This window comes from Protopterus annectens, chromosome 13.part0 (assembly GCF_019279795.1).
Source record: "Protopterus annectens isolate FY-2018-M chromosome 13.part0, PAN1.0, whole genome shotgun sequence".
NCBI classification, from domain to species: domain Eukaryota; kingdom Metazoa; phylum Chordata; order Ceratodontiformes; family Protopteridae; genus Protopterus; species Protopterus annectens.
The window spans coordinates 799,916,828-799,940,438 of record NC_056747.1 but is presented as its reverse complement, the minus strand read 5'-3'; the positions used below and the strand labels follow the sequence as shown (position 1 = coordinate 799,940,438).

The 23,611-nt window shown below is 43.3% G+C and overlaps 1 protein-coding gene across 1 annotated transcript in view; it reads right to left on the bottom strand.

Moving 5' to 3' along the window:
• Positions 1–23,611, bottom strand: part of CLTC (clathrin heavy chain) — a 2,794,584-nt gene that overhangs the window by 2,001,437 nt on the left and 769,536 nt on the right. Inside the window, exon 10 of the mRNA XM_044054892.1 lies at positions 1,723–1,875. Within this exon, the coding sequence (XP_043910827.1) occupies positions 1,723–1,875 (153 nt within the window). The remainder of the gene's footprint in view (positions 1–1,722; positions 1,876–23,611) is intronic.

The following is a 23,611-nucleotide window of genomic DNA, read 5'->3' as shown; positions in this document are numbered from 1 at the left end:
GAGCCGACCGGCACTTGTGCAAACTGCTTCTGGCTCCACGGCAAGAAAGACTGGTGTTAATGGCGTCAGCTGCCTTTCTTTATACCAGTGATGACCTGACGGCAGTCTTTAAGCGACAGCAACTGATGCAGAAATACAAAGTCTCTGGTATTCAGGCTGGCCGAGGGCTACCCCAGCAGGGATAACCCAAATGCGATGACTGCAACAGTGAAACACGAAGAACATCTGGACATCCCTCCAAAATTGATGAAAAGACAAGACAAAAACTGATCAGGGAGGCTGCCAAGAGACCTACAGCTACACTGAAGGAGCTGCAGGAATTTCTGGCAAGTACTGGTTGTGTACTACATGTGACAATCTCCCGTATTCTCCATATGTCTGGACTATGGGGTAGGGTTGCAAGACGGAAGCCTTTTCTTACAGAGAAAAACAAGGAGGCCTGGCTAAAATTTGCAAAACAATACATGAAGTCTCCCAAAAGCAAGTGGGAAAATGTGTTGTGGTCTGATGAGACCAAAGTTGAACTTTCTGGCCACAATTTCAAAAGGTACGTTTGGCGCAAAAGCAACACTTCGCATCACTAAAAAAACACCATCCCCACGGTGAAGCATGGTGGTGGCAGTATCATTCTTTGGGGTTGCTTTTCTTCAGCTGGAACTGGAGCTTTAGTGACGGTGGTGGGAATTATGAACAGTTCGAAATACCAGTCACTTTTGGCTCAAAACCTTTAGGAGTCTGCTAGAAAGCTGAAGATGAAGAGGAATTTCACCTTTCGACACAATGATCTCAAGCATACATCCAAATCAACAAAAGAATGGCTTCACCAGACGAAAATTGAAGTTTTCGAATGGTCCAGCCAGAGCCCATACCTAAATCCAATAGAAAATGTGTGGTGTGGAGTGACCTGAAGAGGGCTGTGCACAAGAGATGCCCTCGCAATCCGACAGATTTGGAGCGCTTTTGCACGGAAGAGTGGACAAATATAGCTAGGAAAAAATGTGCCATGCTGATAGACTCCTACCCAAGAGAGCTTCAGACAGCTTGAAAGGGAAGCACTGTGGAAAAATTACAATTTAATCCCCACTGGCCATGAGGCACAGAAAAGGACTCTCATTACACACTCAAAGTCATAACATTGGATTTTTTAATTAAAAAAAGGAATGTTTCTTCAGTGTAATCTACCTAGATTTTTCTCACTAAGATGCAGTACTCGTACAAAAAAGAATGTTTGAAATTTACTTTTACAGCTGTAGAAAACTGTTAAATACTCCAAGACCTTCTGTATTTGGATAATGAAATCGGAGGTTCATTAGGAAGTACACTTGACCTTCAATTCTGGGAAGATCAAAAGGCAGTGTGGGATCAAATTCTGCACCAATTGTCTAGATTTATGCTCCAGTTTGACACGCCTACTCCTAAGCAGTATGAAGGGGATATTGCTCTCTTTGAATGTTGTGCCCTCATTTGAGATTGACCAACAAGGATTTTTATGCTTAAATCCAAAAGAATTAAACAGGTTACCAGCAGAGTTTTATAACCACTCCTAGCCAAATTTCCCCTTGTTAGTTCAAATATCACCTCCAGTCCCCCCCACCCGAATACAGCTGAGAAGCCAAAATTGCAAAATCAAAATAAGCAAGTAAAACAGGTGTTAATTTTCTATGCCAAGAATAAATCCAGAAATCATAAAAGTAGCTACAAATTATTCATAATGGAGCTTACCTTTTTGGCATAAAGCACAATCTTCTGAACTTGTCCAGTCTCTGCAAAACACTGGATGACTTTGTTTGGAACATTAGCTCGCAAATAAACACTTAGTGCTAATGTTGGGTCTACAGACTTCACTAAATCACCAAGTTCTTCTGAACATTCCAACTGAAAAAACACGGAAACAAAAACTGTTAACAATCACTGAAGTTTTTTTTTTTTTTTTTTTGGGGGGGGGGGGTAATTTGGATGGATGTAAATGAATCACACAGGTAACAGTTCTGATCCTCATGCTGTGAAAATATTTCAAGCTTTTCCCCACTCCCAGAGCAGCATATGTTTTTTTAACACAATTTATACAGCCAACCTAACATAAGTCAAAACTTAGCTTGTGCACTCTACTTGCACAGATGTACATTATCCCATATGGTAGACATACTCAGGCTCTCCACAAACTAACCTTGCTTCTGCATGCAACTTGAAATTGAAAGTTATATATTTATATATTTGGTCTAGAAAAGCAACACAAACCACTGGAGATTAAAAAATAAGAAGTTATGTACCTACCATAACATTCCATGTTAGTTGTCTTCTTCTCGCCTTCTTTCTTGCTGGTTGGGTTTGGAGCCGACCCTTGGCTCCGACTCGGCCATTTTCTAAAGCTCAATAGCTACTTACAGGCTTGAGGCCTCCCTATATCCCACAATGCCTGGTGGCCAGACCCCCAGATCTCATTTGGAAGACCTAACACCAAAATAATACAAGAGGACAACTGTCCCAAAAGCAAGACTTCAGCTAGAGGGCTGAAGAAAAGGGTAGAGGACATAAAACGGTAAAGACTCAGCCAGTGACAAGACTCGTAGGAAGACTCTTCTCGGTCCATCTAGGCTAGGGGGATGGAGGGTGGGATGCAAGAAAGAAGGCGAGAAGAAGACAACTAACATGGAACGTTATGGTAGGTACATAACTTCTTAATGTTAAGTTGTCTCTCTCGCCTTCATTCTTGCTGGTTGGGACAGCGTCCCTAGCAGCTTAGTCCTGGGTGGCTCATCGGAACAGACTCTTGAGCACAGTGGAACCAAAATCAACTCTACTCCTAGAGGCCACATCCAATTTATAATGTGAAATGAAGTTATGAGGGGTGGCCCATGTAGCCGCCGCACAAATGGCTTCCATTGGTAGTCTTGCTTGAAAGGCTATCGACGTAGCTAAAGCCCTAGTAGAGTGGCTTTTAGGTTTAGCAGGGAGTTCTTTATGCCTCAACTGATAAATAAGGGTAATAATAGAGGACAACCACCTAGATAAGGTTACTTTAGACACTGGTCGACCCTGCTTACCCTCCGCATAGGACAGGAAGAGTTGGTCTGATTTCCTTATTTGCTCAGTCCTATGCAAATAGAAACATAATTGCCTATGAACGTCCAAACTGGTGTAATTTGTGTTCAGCTTTGTTGGAATTTGGAAAAAAGACTGGCAGATCGATGGATTGATTCAAATTGTTCTCGGAGGGGACCTTAGGAAGGAACGAAGGATTAGTCCTGAGTGAAACTCTATCCTTATGGAAAACTAGATAAGGAGGACGAACACAAAGGGCATTAAGTTCAGAAACTCTCCTCGCTGAAGTAATGGCCAAAAAAAGAGGGTTTCCAAGTAAGTGATTTCAAGGAACAGGAAGCTGCCGGTTCAAAGGGAGGACGCATCAAGGAAGCTAGGATCAAATTTAAGTCACACGGAGGCAGGGGATCTCTCACTGGAGGCCTGAGCAAGATTGTTCCTTTCAGAAAGGCTTTGCAAAGCTTATGGGACATGATGCTGGCTTCTGACAGGCCCGTATGGAAATTACAGATTGCCGCTAATTCAACTCTAATGGTGGCCGACGAGGAGCCCACTTGAAAAAGTTCTACTAAGAAGTCCAGAACGTTATGGACAGGGGCCGTGAAGGGATCTATACTTCTAGCCTCTGCCCAGAACGAGAAACGTTTCCACTTACTAGCACAAGTCTTCCTGGTAGTAGGTTTGTGCGAGGAAAGGATAATCTCACGCACTGAATTGGAAATCCTGGGAAGCCTGACTAAGGTTAGAAGTGGAGCAGCCAAGCAGTGAGGTTGAGAGACTGAAGAGACTGATGCAGCCTGCCCGACTGATGGATCAGGAGGTCTGGAAATGGGTCCAGATTCCAAGGCTGCTCGAGAAGGTGACGATGCAGGAATGGGAACCAGATTTGTCGAGGCCAGTAGGGGGCAATGAGGATCATCCTGCAACCCAGCACGGTAGCTTTCTGAATTAGTTTGGGAATTAGTGGAAAGGGTGGGAATGCATACAGTAGTCTCTGGGGTCAATCGTGAACTAGAGCGTCTCTGGGGGAATGTCCGGGAAGAGGTAACAGAGTGAAGAAACTGTCGCACTTGCTATTGAGAGGAGTTTAGAAAAGGTCGCAGCAAGGCTGACCCCATTTGCGGAAGATTCTGTCCGCTACTGTCCGGTCGAGGGACCACTCATGAGGCATGAGAATAGCTCTGTTTAGCCTGTCCGCTATGACGTTGGACTTCCCAGGGATGTGCTTTGCAGTCAGAAACCGTTGAGAGGAGATCGCCCACTGCCATAGTCTGAGTGCTTCTCGACATAATGGATATGACTTGGTTCCGCCCTGCTTTTTTATGTACCACACTAGAGACATACTGTCTGTCTGAATTGCAATGGTCCCAGTGGGTAGAGAGTTCTGAAGAGCTTGCAACGCTAAAAGCACTGCCCTCATCTCCAAGACGTTTATGTGCAAGTGGTACTCGTGGGGTTGCCAGGTGCCCTGGACAGTCCTACTGCAGTGAGTGGATACCGGAGTAAAAGGCCAGCAGTAACAAAAAAGAACCCTAAATTTGGCAAAGTCTGAAAGGTAGAAGACTTCAGCATTCAGCTCATGCAGATAATCCTCAGTCTACACTGCCTGAAAAAAATGCACAAACAGGATCAGCAGCTGAGCTACATACTAGTCCCAGACTCTAATATTCTAAACAGAATGGATCACAGATCTTAAATGATAATTTTCAGGCTCAGCCCTGACAGCATTAAAAATAAATCAACGCATGTGCTATAAAGCTGATAGTCATTATAAGTAATGAGCATAACTGATTTTATAACAGCAAAGTAAAAAGAAGTTATATCTTACCATAAAGTTTCATCTGTACTGTCGATCTTCAATAATCTTTGACTGTGGGCCTCGGCTCCGCGCCTCGGAACAGACTCAGCTGTTTATATCAGCTCGCGCCTTCCAAACACTCGAGCTAGGCTTTACCCATAACGCCCCTCTCAAAATTACCTCAGATCAAGTTTGCCCAAAACAGTGGCAGAAAGTTAGCAAGTAATAATAAGAGATCAGACATGTGTCCCTAACATGAAGCCAGTTCTGGAAAAATTCGATCGATTAAGAGTTGTAGGCTGGGGGAATGAGGAGGGAAATGTCAAGGATTAGTGAAGACAGACAACACAAATGGAACATTATAGTAAGACATAACTTCTTTATCTGATGTTGTCAATCTTCACATAATCCTTGACAGTGGAACAGAGTCCCTAGTTACCCGAATCTTGGGACATCTCATGGAAGAATACTCTTAAGCACCATCAAACCAAATAAAGCTAGTCCCCTAGAGACTTGATCCAATTTGTAATGAGTGATAAAAGTATGAGAAGACCAAGTGGCTGCTGTACAAATATCACCTAAACAAGCTGGCATGAAAAACTGCAGAAGCTGCCACCGCACTAATTGAATGGGCTTTTACTGGGTGTGAAAGGCAATTCCATTTCATTAGCAGACAAATGTGATACAATCTTTAAGTCATTTTGCCAAAGTAACCTTAGAAAAGTACAGTTTTGTACCTACCATAAATGTAGATGTTAGAGTGTACACCCAGCTGCAGTCATCACACTCGGGTTATCCTGTCGTCAGGCGGTCCCCGCAGTCGGCCTGAACTCCAAAGTCTTGGTCCAGCTTCAGTTGCTGTCGCTTCTTCCCTGACGTCAGTGCACCAGGAGTATATATGATGCATCCAACGCCATTTTCTTCAATTTTTCTTGCCCCAGATGTCAGGTGCCCCCAAAAAGGTGGTCAGTAATTAGTACCAATCTAATAAATTTAGCACAAACACAACATCCCTCCAGCTATAAGGAAATATATCAGAAAGGTATTGTAAAGATTTAGTCAGAGGGGATGGAGGGAGGGTAACCTGGACTGCAGCAGGGTGTACACTCGAACATCTACATTTATGGTAGGTACAAAACTCTGCTATGTTCATCGTGTTACCCTGCTGCAGTCATCACACTTGGGTAGAATCCCAAAGCTAAGGATGGGAGGAGGAGTCAAAGAGGGTTAGAGGAGGCTAGGAGTCCCTGCAGAACTGCAGTGGCGAAGCCAGCTCTAGTCTTAGAGTAAAGTGGTAAATGGTAGTGTTTGGTAAAGGTATGTACCGAACTCCAAGTTGCAGCTTCCAAAATATCCTTGGTTGGCACCCCCCTGAGAAAGCTGTAGATGTAGCTGCTGCCCTGGTAGACTGGGGCCTTATGGTAGCAGGAACAGGTTTTCCATGATGGATATAGCAAAAACTAATGCAATGTCCTATCCATTTGAAAATGGTCTGTTTTGATATAGCCTTCCCTTGTGAAGCTGCAGCATAGGATACAAAGAGCTGGTCAGACTTTCTGAAAACCTTAGTTTCATCCAAGTAGTAATGAAGTTGCCTGTGAATGTCCAAGAAATGTAGGAGTCTTTTCTCCTTTGTTCTGTGGATTTGGAAAGAAGGTGAGTAAGTGAATGGTTTGATTTAAAGCCACACTGGGTACCACCTTAGGCATGAAGGAAGGATTATTTCGTAGCGAAACTCTTGTCTTGATGGAAAATGAGGAAAGGTTCCACTGCCATTAGTGCCTGAAGCTCTGAGACTCTTCTGGCTGAAGTTATTGCTAGCAGCAGGGCAGTCTTCCATGATATAAACTTTAGATCAGCAGAGAAAGCTGGTTCAAAGGGAGGTAGTGCAAGTTTTTCCAGAACAAAGTTGAGGTCCCAGGTTGGTGTAGGTGCTCTCCTGGGGGACCTAATGTTTTTTGCCCCTCTGAGGAACTGCCTTAGAAGTGGATGTGAAAATAAGGGTGTATCCGTGTTGTAGTGGGCTGAAATAGCTGAGGCGTGGATTTTAATGGATGAAAAAGAAAGTCCTTTGTGCAACATCTCAGTTAAATACTGTAGCATCTGAGACATGTAAGGCAGAATGGTATTTTGGCCTTTAGCTTGGTTCCAGGCGCAAAACCTTTTCCATTTGTCCGAGTAAGCCTTCCTGGTGCTGGGCCTCCTAGTTTCCAGAATAACATCCATAACTGCTTGAGGAAGAGGAGCTGGCTGGATGCTTAGGTGATTTGCCATGCAGCCAAATTTAAGATTTTGAGCTGGCTGTGTAGAATCTGATTGTCTTGCTGTATGAGCAAATGGGCAATTTGTGGTAAAATCCAAGGTGGGCCCTGGGCCATATTTCTTAATAGTGGGTACCAGTGCTGGCGTGGCCAGTCTGGGGCTATGAGTATCATTCGTGGTCTCTCCTTTCTGACTTTCAGAAGCATCTTTGAGAGAAGGGGCAATGGAGGGAAGGCATATACTGTCAGGTTTTTCCAACTGATTGAGAGTGCGTCCACTTTCCAAGCTTAATGGTGAAGTGTCCTTGTACAAAATTTTGTTAGCTGATAGTTTTGGGGGCTGGCAAACAGGTCTATGTCTGGGTGGCCCCATTTTTGAGTTATCATTGCAAATACTTGTGGATCCAGTTTCCACTCGTGGGGATCCATGATGTTTCTGCTGAGATAGTCTGCCAATGTGTTCTTTTTTCCTGGCAGGAATTGAGATTGTAGCTGAACTTGGTAAGCCAGTGCTGTGTTCCACAAGGTCATTGCTTGCCTGCATAGGGTAGGAATGTGTAGCCCCTTGTTTGTTTATGTACCACATTACTGTGGTGTTGCCCATCCTTATTGTAAGCTGTCCTGGATGTAAGAGGTTCTTGAAGGCTGTCAGAGCATTCTGTACAGCTAGCATCTCTTTTTGATTGATGTGCAGATTCCTTTGATCTGCAGTCCATATGCCTTGAATGCACTGTCCTGCCATGTGTGCCCCCAGGCATAGTCCGATGCATCTGTTGTCATAGTTTGCCTGGCTGGGGGCAAGGTGAAAGGCTGACCCTTGTTGAGGTGACATGCCTGTGACCACCATAGAAACTCTTGTTGAAGGCAGGGAATGAGAGATATCATTGTGTCCAAGCTGTGGCTGTGTTGAGACCATACGCTTTTTAGGTACCACTGTAATTTCCTCATATGCAGCTTTGCAAATGGTATTAGTAGTATGCAAGATGCCATGAAGCCCAAGGCCTGCAGAATTTTTCTTGCAGGGAGTTGGGTCTTTGTTGCCATTGTTTTGAAATATTGAGTCAGTTGTAGTTTGTCTGGCGTCAGATAAGCCTTCTGGGCCGTTGTATTCAAGCTGGCACCCAAGAATGTCATTTTGTGAGGGTACTAGTTTTGATTTCTTTTCGTTTACTGTGTACCCTAGGCAGCTTAGAAGATGTTTTACAAAAGCCAGATGTTGTAAGAGGATGTCCTTGCTTCCTGCTTGGATGAGGCAGTCATCCAGGTATGGGTAAATTTGAATTCCTCTGTCTGCAGTATGCAATTACTGGTGCCAGGCATTTTGTGAAAACCCTGGGCGCAGTGGATAAGCCAAAGGGCAGTGCAGGGAATTGGTAATGGGTTGAACCTGCAATGAAACGGAGGTATCTTCTGCAATTTTGTCTGATAGGGACATACAGATATGCCTCCTTGAGGTCCAACGTTACTAGCCATACTTTCTTGCCCAACATGGGAAGAAGCTGCTGTAGTGTTAGCATCTTGAATTTGGGTACTTGCAAGAAGGTGTTAGAATTGAAAGGTCCAGAATTGGTCTCCAGGCATTGTCCTTTCTGGGGACTAGAAAGAGTCTTGAGTAAAATCCTTGGCCTTGCTCCCGTGTAGGTACCAGTTGAATGGCTCTCATGTCCATGAGAGCTGTAATTTGTTTTTGTGCCTCTGCCCATTGATTTTGTGGCAGGTTTGGCATTCCTCTTTTCATTGGCAAGGTGTGGAAATGGAATATGTATCCTTGTGAAATTATGTCTAGGACCCATTTGTCCTTTGTGACGATGTGCCAGTTGTCTGAAAAAAGTGCTAATTTTCCTCCCAAGGGAGCTGCCAAGAGAGTCTTGCTTGGCCATATGAGGTTTAAGTCATTGAGTTTGCCTTCTAGTAGTTTGGGGCCAGTCTTCTCCTCCCTTCTGTGTTGCAGTGAACCATTGTCGAGGTTTGTAGTGGATTTGTGGTTGTCCTCTGCCTCTTGGGCATCTGTATTTACCCCTCTGTGGTCTGTCAGTAGCTGGAAAGGACCAATTTTTTGTTGGCCAATTTCTGCTGAAGCGAGGGGGATGAACCTGTAGAAAATCTTTGACCGTCTGCATAGATTTTGCCTTATCCTCCATTTTCTTTAAGACTTCTTCTGCTTTAACTCCAAATAGGACATCCTGCTGTAAGGGGGCATCTAGAAGCTTTGCTTTAAAATGATCAGGGAGAGTTTGTTCCTTTAACCAAGCATGCCTACGTATAACAGACCCAGTAACCACTGCTCTACAGGAAGCCTCCACAGAATCAAATCCACATTGTAAAGTATGTTTGCCCACCTGTTCAGCTGCATGCAACAGATCCTGCATTTCTTTCAATTCAGATTGTTGAGGGAGAGTGCTCATTTTTTGTCTTAAGACATTAGAAATTGCTGGTATTTTAGCATGTGAAATTGACAATTTAGTGCTCTCATAGCTAGAGTGGCTGAGGTGTAAACCTTTTTCCCCCACCTGTCTAGTGCTCTGGAGTCCCTTTCAGAGGGTACAGGATTTTTCGCCATAGAAGCCTTAGCCCCTTTTGGACCCTGGGAGATGGTCTCTGGGTCAGCAACAGGGCTTTTATTAAGGAATTTGTGGGAGTCAGGCACTCTATAATATCTGTCTGGTTTGGCTGGAGCAGGAGGCAGAGAATCTGGATTTAAACTAGATAAGCAAACATCTGTTGATGAACCCGAAGTTTTGATGGACGACTTTGAGGTTCTGGGCGAGCAATTAAAACCTATCATAATGTTTAATGGTAATAAGGACTTCAAAGTTTATAATTTTTCCTCATTTCCATTGTCTAACGATCTTGTAGATCTATTATCTAAGGGGACCACTTCTGTTCCTTATACTAAACTTAACGTTACTTCTGTGATTGTGGACCTCAAAAAATATACTAGAAAACTGAATTTCCAACATTTATTGGGTAACACTAACAATGTAGGTTCCATAGGCGAGTACAGTATACCTAGTACATTCAATCCACCACTTCACCCTGTTATACAAACTTTTGAGAATGTCTGCGAGTTAGATTTGAGATTCCTGGCTAATGTAAAAAGGAAAACACCTAGTAACCAGGATCAACTGGATTTAATTAAACTTGTCCACTCACAGAAAATTAGATTATGTAAACCAGATAAGGGGGGTGGTATGGTTATTTTTGATACTGATGACTATAATCACAGAATGAATTCTTTACTTAAAGGAGATGCTTATGCCATTAGTTCTAGGTCGGAGGTAAACTCTGCTTATGGGTTAGTTAAATCTTGTATTAATGATTTATTCATTGAGGGACACATTGATAGTGAACTTTTAAATTACTTAACTACTTCATTCCCTGTCTACCCTAGTTTCTTTGGAATTCCAAAGATTCACAAAGATCTGCATGAACCACCTATGAGACCATTGGTGGATGGCAGGGGATCACCATTATATGTTTGTGCCAAAGTAATAGATGTTACATTACAGAAAATAGTTACTCAAGAAAAACAAATTTGCAAAGATTCCTGGTCTTTCCTGGGTGAGATTAACAAACTGAAATTTGAAAGAGACTCTAATTTTTTAACAGTGGATGTAAAGGACTTGTACACCTGTATACCCCATGATATTGCTATTGAATGGGTCACACTTATGATGTACAAACATAAACTTCCAAAAAAGGAAATTTACTTAGTTTCCGAACTTTTAGACCTTGTCCTTTCTTACAATTTTTTCATGTTCGAGTCTCTATTCTATAAACAGAAAATAGGAATAGCTATGGGCTCACCGTGTGGAGCTAGCGTAGCTAACCTAGTAATGGCCTTTTGGGAATCTGATTTGGTCTTTAAATCTGATTTACACAAGAAATCAGTTGTTTTCTATACTCGATTTCTGGATGACATCTTTATGTTGATTAGAGGTAATGACCAAACTGCATCCAATATAGCTGACTTTCTTAACGAGTCTACAGATTTCCTTGAGTTCACACACACCTATGACCACCTTGCTATTTCCTATTTGGACATTATATGTTATCTAAAAGCTTCGACTTAAATGGCTATGTTTCAAGAATTTATCGTAAAAAAACATATTCTAACTCTTTCCTTCACTTTTCAAGTCGTCACCCATTTCACCAAAAGAAGGCTGTTATTAAAGGGCAATTAGTCAGAGCGGCCCGGATTGTAACTCTCAATAATGAGTTTGACGATGAATGTTTGTTTTTAAAATCAGCTTTTCTGAAGAGAGAGTACCCGGTTGAGCTCATTGACGAAATTATAGCCGAGGTCAAATTTAAAAGGGAAACCAACCATTTTAGGCCTTTATTGGCTATACATAGTTCTAGCCCTCAAAACCTATTAGACAACTTGGAGAGTGAATGTATTGACCAGGTCCATTTGGAACACAACTTTGTTGGTTTAAAGGACGTTGAAATTGGCCACTCGTCCGATCATGGTTTAAACACCAAGACAAACCTTGAAAGTCCATTTAACATTTCCAAGATTGACAGAAATAGAGTTGTGTCATTTACCACCACATATACCAAACTGAGTCCTGAATGTATTAACATCTTGAACAAAAATTGGAATTTGTTGAAAAATAACACATCTTTAATAAATAAATTAGGTTATAAACCTAGCGTCACATTTAGGCGTGGTTTGAATTTGAAGGACTCTAAGATTTCGGTCTGACTCGCTGAGAAAGTCAACAGGGATGTTTAAATGTGAGTCATGCAGTATGTGTAAACATGTTTTGGTTAGTAGTACATTTACTTTGGATAAGGTACTATATAAATTAAGTGACAAATTTAATTGTAATTCTAAAGGAATAATTTACCTGGCCAAATGTTCACTATGTGCCGCCTTCTATGTGGGCAAAACTGAACGTAGGCTCAGAGACAGGGTGTATGAACACATCTATGCTGTCACCCACAAAAAGGCGGACAATGCATTAGCCAAACATATTATGTGTTTCCCCGACCATTCATTTAAATTCTTGATTATTGATGGGCTAAAAATCAACCTTGGGGGGGGGGGCCCTTATTCGTAAAAATTGCTGGAACTTGAATTAAAATGGCAAATTAAATTGAACGCTAGCAACTACCCAGGTCTCAATGAAGCTTTATCAACAGGTGTTTTATTAAAGTTAAGAAGCTTGGCGAGAACTTAAAGATTAAATTCAATCATTTTTTTACATATATAAATAATTTAAAAATAATTTGAATAAATTTAACAAATATAGTTAATCATCTATGAACTAGTTTGTTTCTATGAAGTTTACTCAAATGTACAAGAAACATATTTAGATTTTTAGTTTTTATATACATCGTTGAATTTGAGTATCCTTTTGGTTATTTTACTTGGTTCTTTATATATATATATATATATATATATATATATATATATATATATATATATATATATATATATATACATTCCTTTGACAAGTTAATTTAATTAAGTTATGAACTACACATCCACTTTATTTTAGTTTACTTTTAATATTTATAAATTAGAGGTATCTAGTGATTTCTTTGTTTAACTGAATAAATTAACATATGCCTGTATTTTTAGGGGTTTAAATGAAGTCTTTTGATAAAATGGGCCGAAGTTGCTGTTATTTCCATAGAGGTCATTGTTTCAATGTCACGGTGCATCTTTTTTAGTATCATATTCTTAGTAACATATGTTTAGTAATATACCCTTAAGTTTAAAAATCATGTTTTTTGAGTATGATTAGGTAATTACTTAATTAAATGATTGCTTAATTTTGGCGCCTTTTGTTGTATAAAAGGAAAGAGATGTATTTGTGTTTTTTATTCTGAAGAAGGCTGTTTTACTGTGAGCCGAAAAGCGCTTTAATTAAACTACTCTGTGTTCCTGTGCTGACTGGTCGTGGATTTTATTTCCTAGTGCTCTGGAGTCCCTTTCAGAGGGTACAGGATTTTTCGCCATAGAAGCCTTAGCCCCTTTTGGATCCTGGGAGATGGTCTCTGGGTCAGCAACAGGGCTTTTATTAAGGAATTTGTGGGAGTCAGGCACTCTAATATCTGTCTGGTTTGGCTGGAGCAGGAGGCAGAGAATCTGGATTTAAACTAGATAAGTAAACATCATCCACAATGTCTAAAACAGGTGGGATAGCAAGAGGTCAGTGCTGGGGGAATAAAATAAATTCTGAGCCTTTTCTTTGAGTCAGAGTAGTCCTGACCTTCCCAGTGAAAATGTTCCCTCAGTGTGTAAAGTTTCCCCAAAGGAATAGTCTTCAGGGGGAGAAGCTGAGGGAATGGAATCTTCAGCATCAGAATCTTCATAAGGGGGAAAGGAGTAATCCTGTTCCTCAGAGGAGCCTGAGGAAATAGACACTTGATCAGAGGAGGCATAATCCTCCTCTTGTCTAGGCCTTTTGTCGGGGGGGGGGGGGGTTGGAAACCCCTGATTAAAGAGATAAAATCTTCAGCCATTTTAAGCATCTGTTTCTTAGGCATTTGGCCTTGAACTGGAGACTGAAGTGCAGTCTTTTTTGGTTTAACAGGAGTCTTGAGCTTAGGATACATTTTTATAGTGAGCGTCGGTCTGAAGACACCTTCAGAAACCGAAAGTGTTTCTACAGCACCGACATCTCTTTCTGCAATGTCGTCGGTAGGGGCTAAAGAAAATGGCTGCGTCGGCCTAGCACTCTCTGCCAAAAGCTCCGAAGCGGTGTCAGGTTCCAATTCTGCGGTAGCCAGGGGCTGCGTAGGAGCCTCACTGAAAACCGGTGAACTGGAGAGCAGCCCAGCCGAGGCCTCGGAGTCTGGCTTGGGTCTAGGCTGCCTGTCCTTATCCTTGCGTTTTATTGTGCACGCCGGTAGTCGGTTGCTCTGACGGCATAGTATAGTTAAATTTTCTACCGTAGTGTCGTGCGAAATCAAAGCATCTTTTTATAGTACACTTATTGAACCTAGCACAAAAGTGACAACCAGTGACGTCGTGGTCTGGGTCTAGGCAAGGTATACAATAAGAATGAAAATCCTTATGAGGTATTTGCTTCCCACAAGAAATACAATTGTTAACTTTTTCTGACATCGGTCTAAGGCAAGAAAAGTTTCCCCAACGGAGTACTTAGCTTTATTGAAGACTTCAGATCTGAAATTAGACTTCGAAAATCTCAGGAGTCGGCCGACCAGCACTTGCGAACTGCTTCTGCTTCGGGCACCGCGCGGCAAGAAAGACTGAAGAAAATGGCATTGGATGCATCATATATACCCCTGGCGCACTGACGTCAGGGAAGAAGCGACAGCAACCAACGCCGGACCAAGACTTTGGAATTCAGGCTGACTGCGGGACCACCTGACGACAAGATAACCCAAGTGTGATGACTGCAGCAGGGTAACACGATGAACATCTGGGTTACCTTGATAAAGTGAGGAAAAGGCAACAGTTGGTCAGATTTCCTGAAATCCTTCATTCTTTGGAGATAAAAACGTAGCGGTCTGTGGACGTCTAATAAATGAAGGAAATACTCTCTTTATTAGAAAAATTAGGGAAAAAGACTGGTAGTTGAAGTGTCTGACTAATATTAGATTCTGAGACTACCTTTGGTAAAAAGGATGGATTAGTCCTAAGGAAGACCGTGTCTTTGTGAAATATTATGTAGTGTAGTTTGCAGAACAAGGCCTGAAGTTCAGAAACTCTTCTGGCAGATGTAATGGCCACTAAAAATAAAGTTTTCCAAGTCAGAAACTTTAAGTTACGTGTAGATGATGGTTCAAAAGGAGACGATGTAAGGGACTGAAGAACTAGTGTTAGATCCCAAGAAGGAATGGGTTCTTTAAATGGATGTCTTAACATTAGGGCTTCCTTTAAAAAATGCTTTATAAAGTTTGTGTGACATAAGGGATGACTCATCAAACCCCATATGGAAGTTCGAGATTGCCATTAGATGGACTTTAACTGTTGAGGTAGAGAAACCAGACTGATCGAGGTTAGCTAAAAAATCCAAAACTTTATGGACAGGGGTCGTATAAGGATTAAGTTCATTCATAAGTGGCAAACTTGCAAATTTTTCCCATTTACTTTGATATAGTGTTCTAACTGAAGGTTTGTTATGGGCCACAATAATCTGACTGACAGGAGAGGAAAGGGAAGGATGCCTGCTAATCATGGGACTTGGAGAAGCTATGCTGGGAGCTTGAGATGATGGGAGGTTCGGTTGAGACAGCAAATCTGGATTTGGGTCCAGTATCCATGGTTTCTGAAGAGGAGGCCAAAGGAAGGGAAACCACGCTTGTCGAGGCCAAAAGGGTGCTATGAGGATTATTGAGTTCTCTGACTGCTTGGCTTTCTTTAGAAATGGGGATAGTAAAGGAATCGGGGGAAAGGCATAGAGGAGACCAGGGGGCCAATTGTTGAAAAAGAACAGTTGTGTACACTTACCATAAATGTAGATGCTCGAGTGTATTCACTGTTGCAGTCATCACACTTGGGTTATCTACTTGCAGGTAGCCTTCAGTCAGCCCGAATACCAAAGTCTTGGGATTTCTGCAATGGATGCTGTCACCTCTTCCATGACATCAGGTCATCAGGAGTATAAAGCATGCAGCCGATACAAGTACATCAGTTTTTCTTGCCCTAGATGTGAGGAGCCTCCAAAATAGGAAGCTATTACATACATGGTGTGGAACACCTCCAGTAAAAAGTAAATACCCCTGCCATAAAAGATGGCCATAAAGAGGATAGGTAAAAAAAGGATAGAAAAAAACAGGGGGCTGGAGGGAGGGAAACCAGAACTGCAACAGTGAATACACTCGAACATTTACATTTATGGTAAGTGTACAGAACTGCACTATGCTCTTCGTGTTTCACTGTTGCAGTCATCACACTTGGGTTGATTCCCAAAGCTGAGGAAGGGTGAAGGCAGTCAAGAAGTGTTGGGGCTGGCCAGCAGGCCGTGTAAGACTGCTGTGGCAAATCCAGCTCTGGATTCAGAAAAGATAGGTAAGTGGTAATGCTTGAAGGTGTGTACAGAACTCCAGGTTGCAGCTTCGAGGATGTCCATGGTGGGGAGGCCCCTGAGAAATGCTGTACAGGTTGAAGTAGCTCTAGTGGAATGAGTTCTGATCCCCAGAGGGGTAGGTTTTCCATGGTGCTTGTAGCAGAAATGGATTGAGTGTACTATCCATTTGGAAATGGTTTGCTTCGAAATGGCCTTACCCTCTGCCCCTGTAGCAAAACTGACTAGTAGCTGATCAGATTTTCTAAAAGGCGTAGTCCTGTCAAGGTAGAACCTGAGCTGTCTGTACACGTCCACGGAGTGCTGGATCCTTTCCCTGCTATTCTGAGGATTAGGGAAAAAGGTTGGCAAATGGATGGATTGGTTTGATACCACACCTTGGGCATAAAGGAAGAGTTAGCCCTGAGGGAAACCCTGTCAGCATGGAAAATAAAGTGCTCCACCGCCATTAGTGCCTGTAACTGACACTCTTCTTGCTGAAGTAATAGCTAAAAGTAAGGTCGTTTTCCAAGAGAGGAATTTTAACTCTGCTGAAGCAGCATGTTCAAAAGGGGGAAGTGTGAGCTTTTCCAGTACAAAGTCAAGGTCCCAGGCCGGGGTGGGAGCTCTCCTAGGGGCCTTAAATTGTTAGCTCCTCTCAGGAACTGCTTGATGAGAGGGTGAGAAAAGAGAGGAGGCTCAGTAATATAATGAGCTGAGATGGCAGAGACATGAATCGTAGTGGATGAGAAGGATAGGCCTTCTGTGGAGCAGCTCTGTTAGGTAATCAAGAATTTGAGGTAAGTTGGGCACAGCTGTGTCCTTTCCTTGAGACAGACTCCAAGAACAATATCTTTTCCACTTTTCAGCATAGGATTTCCTAGTACTAGGCCTTCTGGCCTCAAGGATGACATCCAGCACCTGTTTGCTGAGGGATGCTGGTGGTGAATTCATGGGATAAGCCAGGCTGCAATGTTTAGGGTTTGCAGCTGTGGATGCAAAATCTGTCCCTCCTGCTGAGACAGCAGGGAAGGTGTCTGATGTAGGTGCCAGGGTGGCACTGACGTCCGACTGCAAAGGAGTGGGTACCAGTGCTGGCATGGCCAGTCTAGTGCAATAAGGATTGCCCTTAGCCTGTCCTGTTTGATCTTGAGTAGTACTTTTGAGTAGAGGGGCAGAGGAGGAAAGGCATAAATTGCGAGGTTTTCCCATCTAAAGGATAGGGCGTCCACCTTCCAGGCTCTGCTGTGAGGGTTCCTGGTGCAAAATTTGTTCAATTGGTGGTTTTGGGGGAGGCAAAAAGGTCCACCTCCAGAGTTCCCCACCTCTGGGTTAGAAGTTTGAATGAGTTGGGTTCCAGTTTCCACTCGTGAGGGTCCAGCAGATTTCTGCTCAAGTCGTCTGCCAGTGAATTTTGCTTGCCTGGCAATAATTGAGCTTGTAGGTGCACTTAGATGTTCAAGGCTGTGTTCCACAGAGCCATGGCTAACCTGCAGAGTGGGTAAGAATGAGTCTCGCCCTGCCTGTTTATGTACCACATAACTGTGGTGTTGTCTCTGTCTTTATCAGGAGCTCTCCTGGAACGATAAGGTATTTGAAGACTGTCAGAGCATTCTGTACAGCTAGCATCTTTTTTTTTGACTAATACGCAGGGAATATGTTCTGGTCTCCATTTGCCTTGAATGCATTTGCCTGCCATGTGAGCCCCCCATGCATAGTCTGATGAGTCTGTTGTCAGGGTTTGGGCGGCGTGGGGTTGAGTGAAAGGAAGTCCCTTGTTGTGGTTGCATGCTTTTGCCCACCAAAGGAACTCTGCCCTTAGACAAGGTATGATAGGAAACAGTGTTTCCAGGTCCTGAGAATTTTGACACCAGAGACTTAAGTACCACTGAAGTTTCCTCATATGCAGTCTTGCATATGGAATTAGCAGAATGCATAAGGCCATGAACGCTAGGGCTTGCAGTATTTTCCTTGCAGATAGCTGGGTTTTGTTGGCCATTAGTTTTAAATAGCTTGTCAAATGGACTTGCTTTTCTGGAGTGAGGAATGCCATCTGGGAAGCTGTGTTCAAGCTTGCGCCCAGGAATACAATTTGTTGGCTGGGCACCAGTTGTGATTTCTTTTCGTTGATGGTGTATCCCAGGGAAGTTAGAAGTCTTTTTACAAATGCCAGGTGCTGAAGTAGCAATTCCTGACTGTCCGCCAGAATCAGGCAAACGTCCAAATATGGGTAGATTTGAATATTTCTCTGCCTGCAGTATGCAATGGACAGAGCCAGGCATTTTGTGTAAACTCTGGGTGCAGTACATAAGCCAAAGGGAAGTGCACAGAACTGCATAGAGCCTGTCCTGAATGTAGATATTGCCTGCAAGACTCCCTTATGGGGATGTGCAGATAAGGTTCTTTTAAGTCTATCGTGACTAACCAGGCATCCTTGCCTAGCATAGGAAGAAGCTGTTGCAGTGTAAGCATTTTGAATGTTGGGACCACCAGAAAGGTGTTGAGGATTAATAGATCTTGGATCGGGCTCCATGAGCTCTCTTTTCTGGGCACCAGGAACATTCTGGGGTAGAAACCTTGTCCCCTTTGTTCTACTGGAACAGGTTAAATAGCCCAGATATGGAGAAGGGAAAGTACTTGTTTTTGAGCCTCTGCCCACAAGTTTGGAGGAAGGTCTGGCAACCCGCTTGGTGTTGGCAGTGAGTGGAAGTAGAATTTGTATCCCTGGGATACAATGTTTAGAACCCATCGGTCCTGAGTAATGGAAATCCAGTTTTTTGCATGAAGGGTGAGTTTTCCTCCTGGGGTGCAAGTACTTGGGCATGGCTGGGAAGGATAATTGGAAAGTTATTGTGAACTTTTTCCATAAGGGGTGGCTTACCACTCCCTAGTTTTGAGGTGGAAACACTCCATTGCTTAGATCTCTGCATACCCTGAGACTGTAGTCTTGGTGGTCTGTTTCTCCTGGGTTTGGACTGAAGGCCTGAGAGGGACTGGAAAGGACCAGTTTTCTGAAGGCCAATGCCTACTGAATCTAGGTGGCTGCACCTGTAAGACATCTTTGACTGTTGGCATAGATTTAGCTTTTTCTTCCATCTTTTTAAGAACTTCTGCTTTTGTGCCAAACAAACGCTCCTGATTTAATGGAGCATCTAGTAATTTTGCTTTGACAAGGTCAGGCAAGACTTGTTCTTTTAGCCAAGCATACCTTCTCAGTACAGACCCAGTGACAGCAGCCCTGCAAGATGCTTCTAAGGCATCAAACCCACATTGCAAAGTACATTTACTAACTTATTTTCTGCACAATCTATAAGTAACACCATTTTTTGTTGAATTAGTTCCAAAATATGTTGCTGGTACTTCAACATGTGAAACTGGCAATTCAAAGCCCTGCTGGCAAGAGCTGCAGAGATATATACCTTCTTACCCCATCTGTCTAAAGCTCAAGAATCCCTGTCTGAAGGGGTAGGGGGTTTCTGGCTGTAGTAGCCTTAATGCCTTTAGGTCCCTGGGAAATGGTCTCTGGATCTGCAGTAGGATTCTTAAAGAGAAATTTGTGAGAATCAGGTACTCTGAAGTACCAGTCAGGTTTTCTAGGAGCTGGTGGTAAGTTCTCAGGAGTAAGAATGGACTCCAAGAAGATATAGTCTACAATATCCAGGACAGGGGTATAGGTAAAGGCCTGTGCTGTGGCGATTCTAAAAATTCCCTGAGTCGCTTTTCGGACTGAGTATAGTCCTGGCATTCCCAGCAGAAATGCTCTCTTACGATTGGCAAGGTTTCACCAAAAGAGAAATCCTCTGGAGGGGAGGCAGAGGGAATGGATTCCTCTGCATCTGAATCCTCATAGGTACATAAGGGTATGTGTCCTGGTAATCAGAAGGGTCACAGTCAGACTCCTGGTCTGTAGAATCACAGAAGGAAATTCAATTATTTGTCTTTTGGCAGGGGAAGGCTGGGATCGCCCTAATTAGAGTAATAAGGTCTTCAGCGATTCTAAGCATTTCTTTTTGTGGCATGGGAGGATGAGCATGTGCTTTGGACGTCGGTTTTCTAGGCATAGTGCAAACTCTGGGCCTCAGAAACACAGTAGTTTTAGTAGGAAATGAAGTTGTCGGTTTAATATGAATATCAGTAAGTCGGAATACACCCTCAGTAGCCGGTGCCTGCAAAGTGGCACCGGACCCATCCAAGGTAGAAACATCTGCAGGTTCCATAGTCTAAAAAGCATCTTGCGGCATACCGGACTCTGAATGGATCTCAGCAGAGGCCTGCGAATCTGTAGAAGCGGGCATCAAAGGCTGCAAAGGTGCCTCACTGAGTACCAGCGGACTGGCGACAAGCTTAATGGAAGCATCATTGGCAGTTTTTGACCTATGCAGTCTGACTGTGCTTTTTTGGAAGACAAGTAGTGGGATGGCTTACTGAAGCCATTTCGGAATACGGAGAACGAGAGCAAAAGAATTAGCTACAAAAATAGCCTTGTTTGAGCGTTAAACAAGGCACAAAACTAACAGCTAGGGACGTCGTGATTTGGGCCTTAACAGGTGACGCAGTAAGAATGAAAATCTCTGAGGTATTTGCTTTCCACAGGCAAGACAATAATTTTTTCTGACATCGGTTAGAGCAAGAAAAAAGAATCCCCAATGGAATACTTAGTTTTAGAAGACTTCAGGTCTCAAACTGGAAAAAACAAAAATTTCAGGTAGCGGCCAACTGGCACTTGCAAACTGCTTCTGCTTCGGGCTCCTTCTCAGCAAGAAAGACTGATCCAATGGCGTTGGCTGCGTGTTTTATACCCTTGACGACCTGACATTATGGAAGAAAAGAACAGTTGTGTACACTTACCATAAATGTAGATGTTTGAATGTATTTACTGTTGCAGTCATTACATTTGGGCTATCTGCTTGCAAGTAGCCCTCAGCCGGCCAGTCTCAGGTCCTGCATCGGTTGCTCTCTCTTTTTCCATGATGTCAGGTAGTCAGGGGTATAAAGCATGCAGCTGATGCCATTACATCAGTTTTTCTTGCCACAGATGTCAGGTACCCCCACAGATGTCAGGTGCCCCCATAATGGGAAACAATTATATACCAGGTTACACCTCCAATTATAAGCAAATACACCAGAAAGCTTAAATACAGTAAACAAGAAGACAGGTATAGCAAATATAAGTCAGGGGGCTGGAAAGAGGGTAACCAGGACTGCAACAGTGAATGCACTCTACATTTATGGTAAGTGTACACAACTGTACTATGTTCTTCGTGTTTCACTGTTGCAATCATTACATTTGGGTAGATTCCCAAAGCTAAGGAAGGAGGCAATTAGAGAGCATTAGGACCAGCTATTAAGCCCTGCAAGACTGCAGTGACAAAACCAGCTCTGGATTTGGAGAAAATAGGCAAGTGGTAGTGCTTGGTGAAGGTACGAACAGCACTCCAGTTAGCAGCTTCTAGGATGTCCCTGGTAGGAACACCTCTGAGAAAGGCTGCTGAAGTAGATGCAGCCTTGGTGGAATGTGATCTTATCCCCTGTGGCTGTGGGATAGGTTTTCCATGGTGCTTATACTAAAAATGACTGCAATGGCCTATCCATTTAGAAATGGTTTGCTTTGAAATGACCTTCCCCTCTGCCCCCACAGCAAAGGCAACTAGCAGCTGTCCAGTTTTTCTGAGAGGATTAGTCCTGTCTAAATAAAATCTAAGTTGTCTGTGCACATCCAAAGAGTGTATTATCCGTTCTCCTTTGTTCTGTGGATTAGGAAAGAAGGTTGGCAAATGGACTGATTAAGGGCCACACTGGATACCCCCTTGGGCATAAAGGAAGGATTGGTCCTGAGGGACACCCTGTCTGCATGGAAGATAATGAAGGGCTCCAATGCCATGAGGACCTGTAATTCAGACACTCTTGCTGAAGTGATGGCTAGAAGGAAGGTTGTTTTCCAAGAAAGGAATTTCAACTCTGCAGTTGCAGCTGGCTCAAAGGGAGGTAGAGTGAGCTTTTCCAATACAAAATTAAGGTCTCAGGTTAGAGTAGGGGTTCTCCTGGGTGGTCTTAAATTTTTGGTCCTTCTGAGGAATTGCTTCAGCAGTGGGTGAGAGAAGAGAGGTGGCTCCGTATTATAATGTGCTAAAATGGCAGAGGCATGAATTTTAATAGTAGATAAGGAAAGGCCCTTGTGAAGCATCTCTGTTAAGTATTGAAAAATATGCTGTAAACTGGACACTGTTGTGCCCATCCCCTGAGTTTGGCTGCAGGAACAGAATCTTTTCCACTTTTCAGCATAGGATTTTCTAGTACTAGGCTTCCTTGCCTCTAGAATGACATCCAGCACTTGCATACTGAGGGATGGTAATGGAGAGCTCAGGTAATTAAGCCAGGCTGCAAGGTTCAGGGTTTGAAGCTGGGGGCGCAGAATCTGGCCCTCCTGCTGGGACAGCAGGGAAGGGGTCTGAAGCACGTGCCATGGTTCCAGCAGTGACACACTGCGCAAGAGGGGGTACTAGTGTTGGCATGACCAGTCTGATGCAATGAGTATTGTCCTTGGTTTGTCATGTTTGATCTTTAGTAGAACTTTGGAGAGGAGAGGCAGAGGAGGGAAAGGCATAAACGGAGAGGTTTTCCTAAGTGAAGGACAGGGCATCCACTTTCCAAGCTTGTCTGTGGAGTCTCATTGTGCAGAATTTGTCCAATTGGTAGTTTTGAGGGGAGGAAACCCGATCTATCTCTGGGCTCCCCCATTTGTTTCTCAACATCTTGAATATCTTTAGTTCCAGTTTCCACTCGTGTGGGTCCATGAGATTTCTGCTTAAGTTGTCTGCCAGTGAGTTTAGCTTGCCTGGCAGGAACTGAGCCTGTAGGTGCACTTGGTAGCTCAAGGCCGTGTTCCACAGAGCCATGGCTAGTTTGCAGAAGGGGTATGAGTGGGTCCCCCCTCCCCGCTTGTTTATGTACCACATAACACTGGTGTTGTCTGTTTTTACCAATAATTGTCCTGGAAGGACGTGGTCCTTGAAGGCTGTCAGAGCATTCTCTACAGCTAACATTTCTTTTTGACTGATATGCAGGTGCATTTGACTGGTTCCATTTGCACTGAACGCACTGCCTTGCCAAGTGAGCCCCCCCATGCACAGTCTGATGCGTCTGTTAGGGTTTGGGCGGCAGGGGGTACAGTAAATGTCAGTCCCTTGTTGAGGTAAGCAGGCCTCTGCCCACCAAAGGAATTCTGTCTTTATTCAAGGGATGATAGGAATCACTGATTCCAGGTCCTGAGAATGTTGACACCATAGGTTTTTTAGATACCATTGTAGTTTCCTCATGTGCAGTCTTGCACATGGAATAAGTAAGATGCAAGAGGCCATGAACCCCAGAGCTTGCAGTATTTTCCTTGCAGTTAACTGGGTCTTTGTGGCCAGTAATATGAAGTAGGCTGTCAGATAAACTTGTTTCTCTGGCATGAGGTAGGCCATCTGGGAAGTTGTGTTCAAGCTTGCTCCCAGGAATACAATTTGTTGGCAGAGTACTAG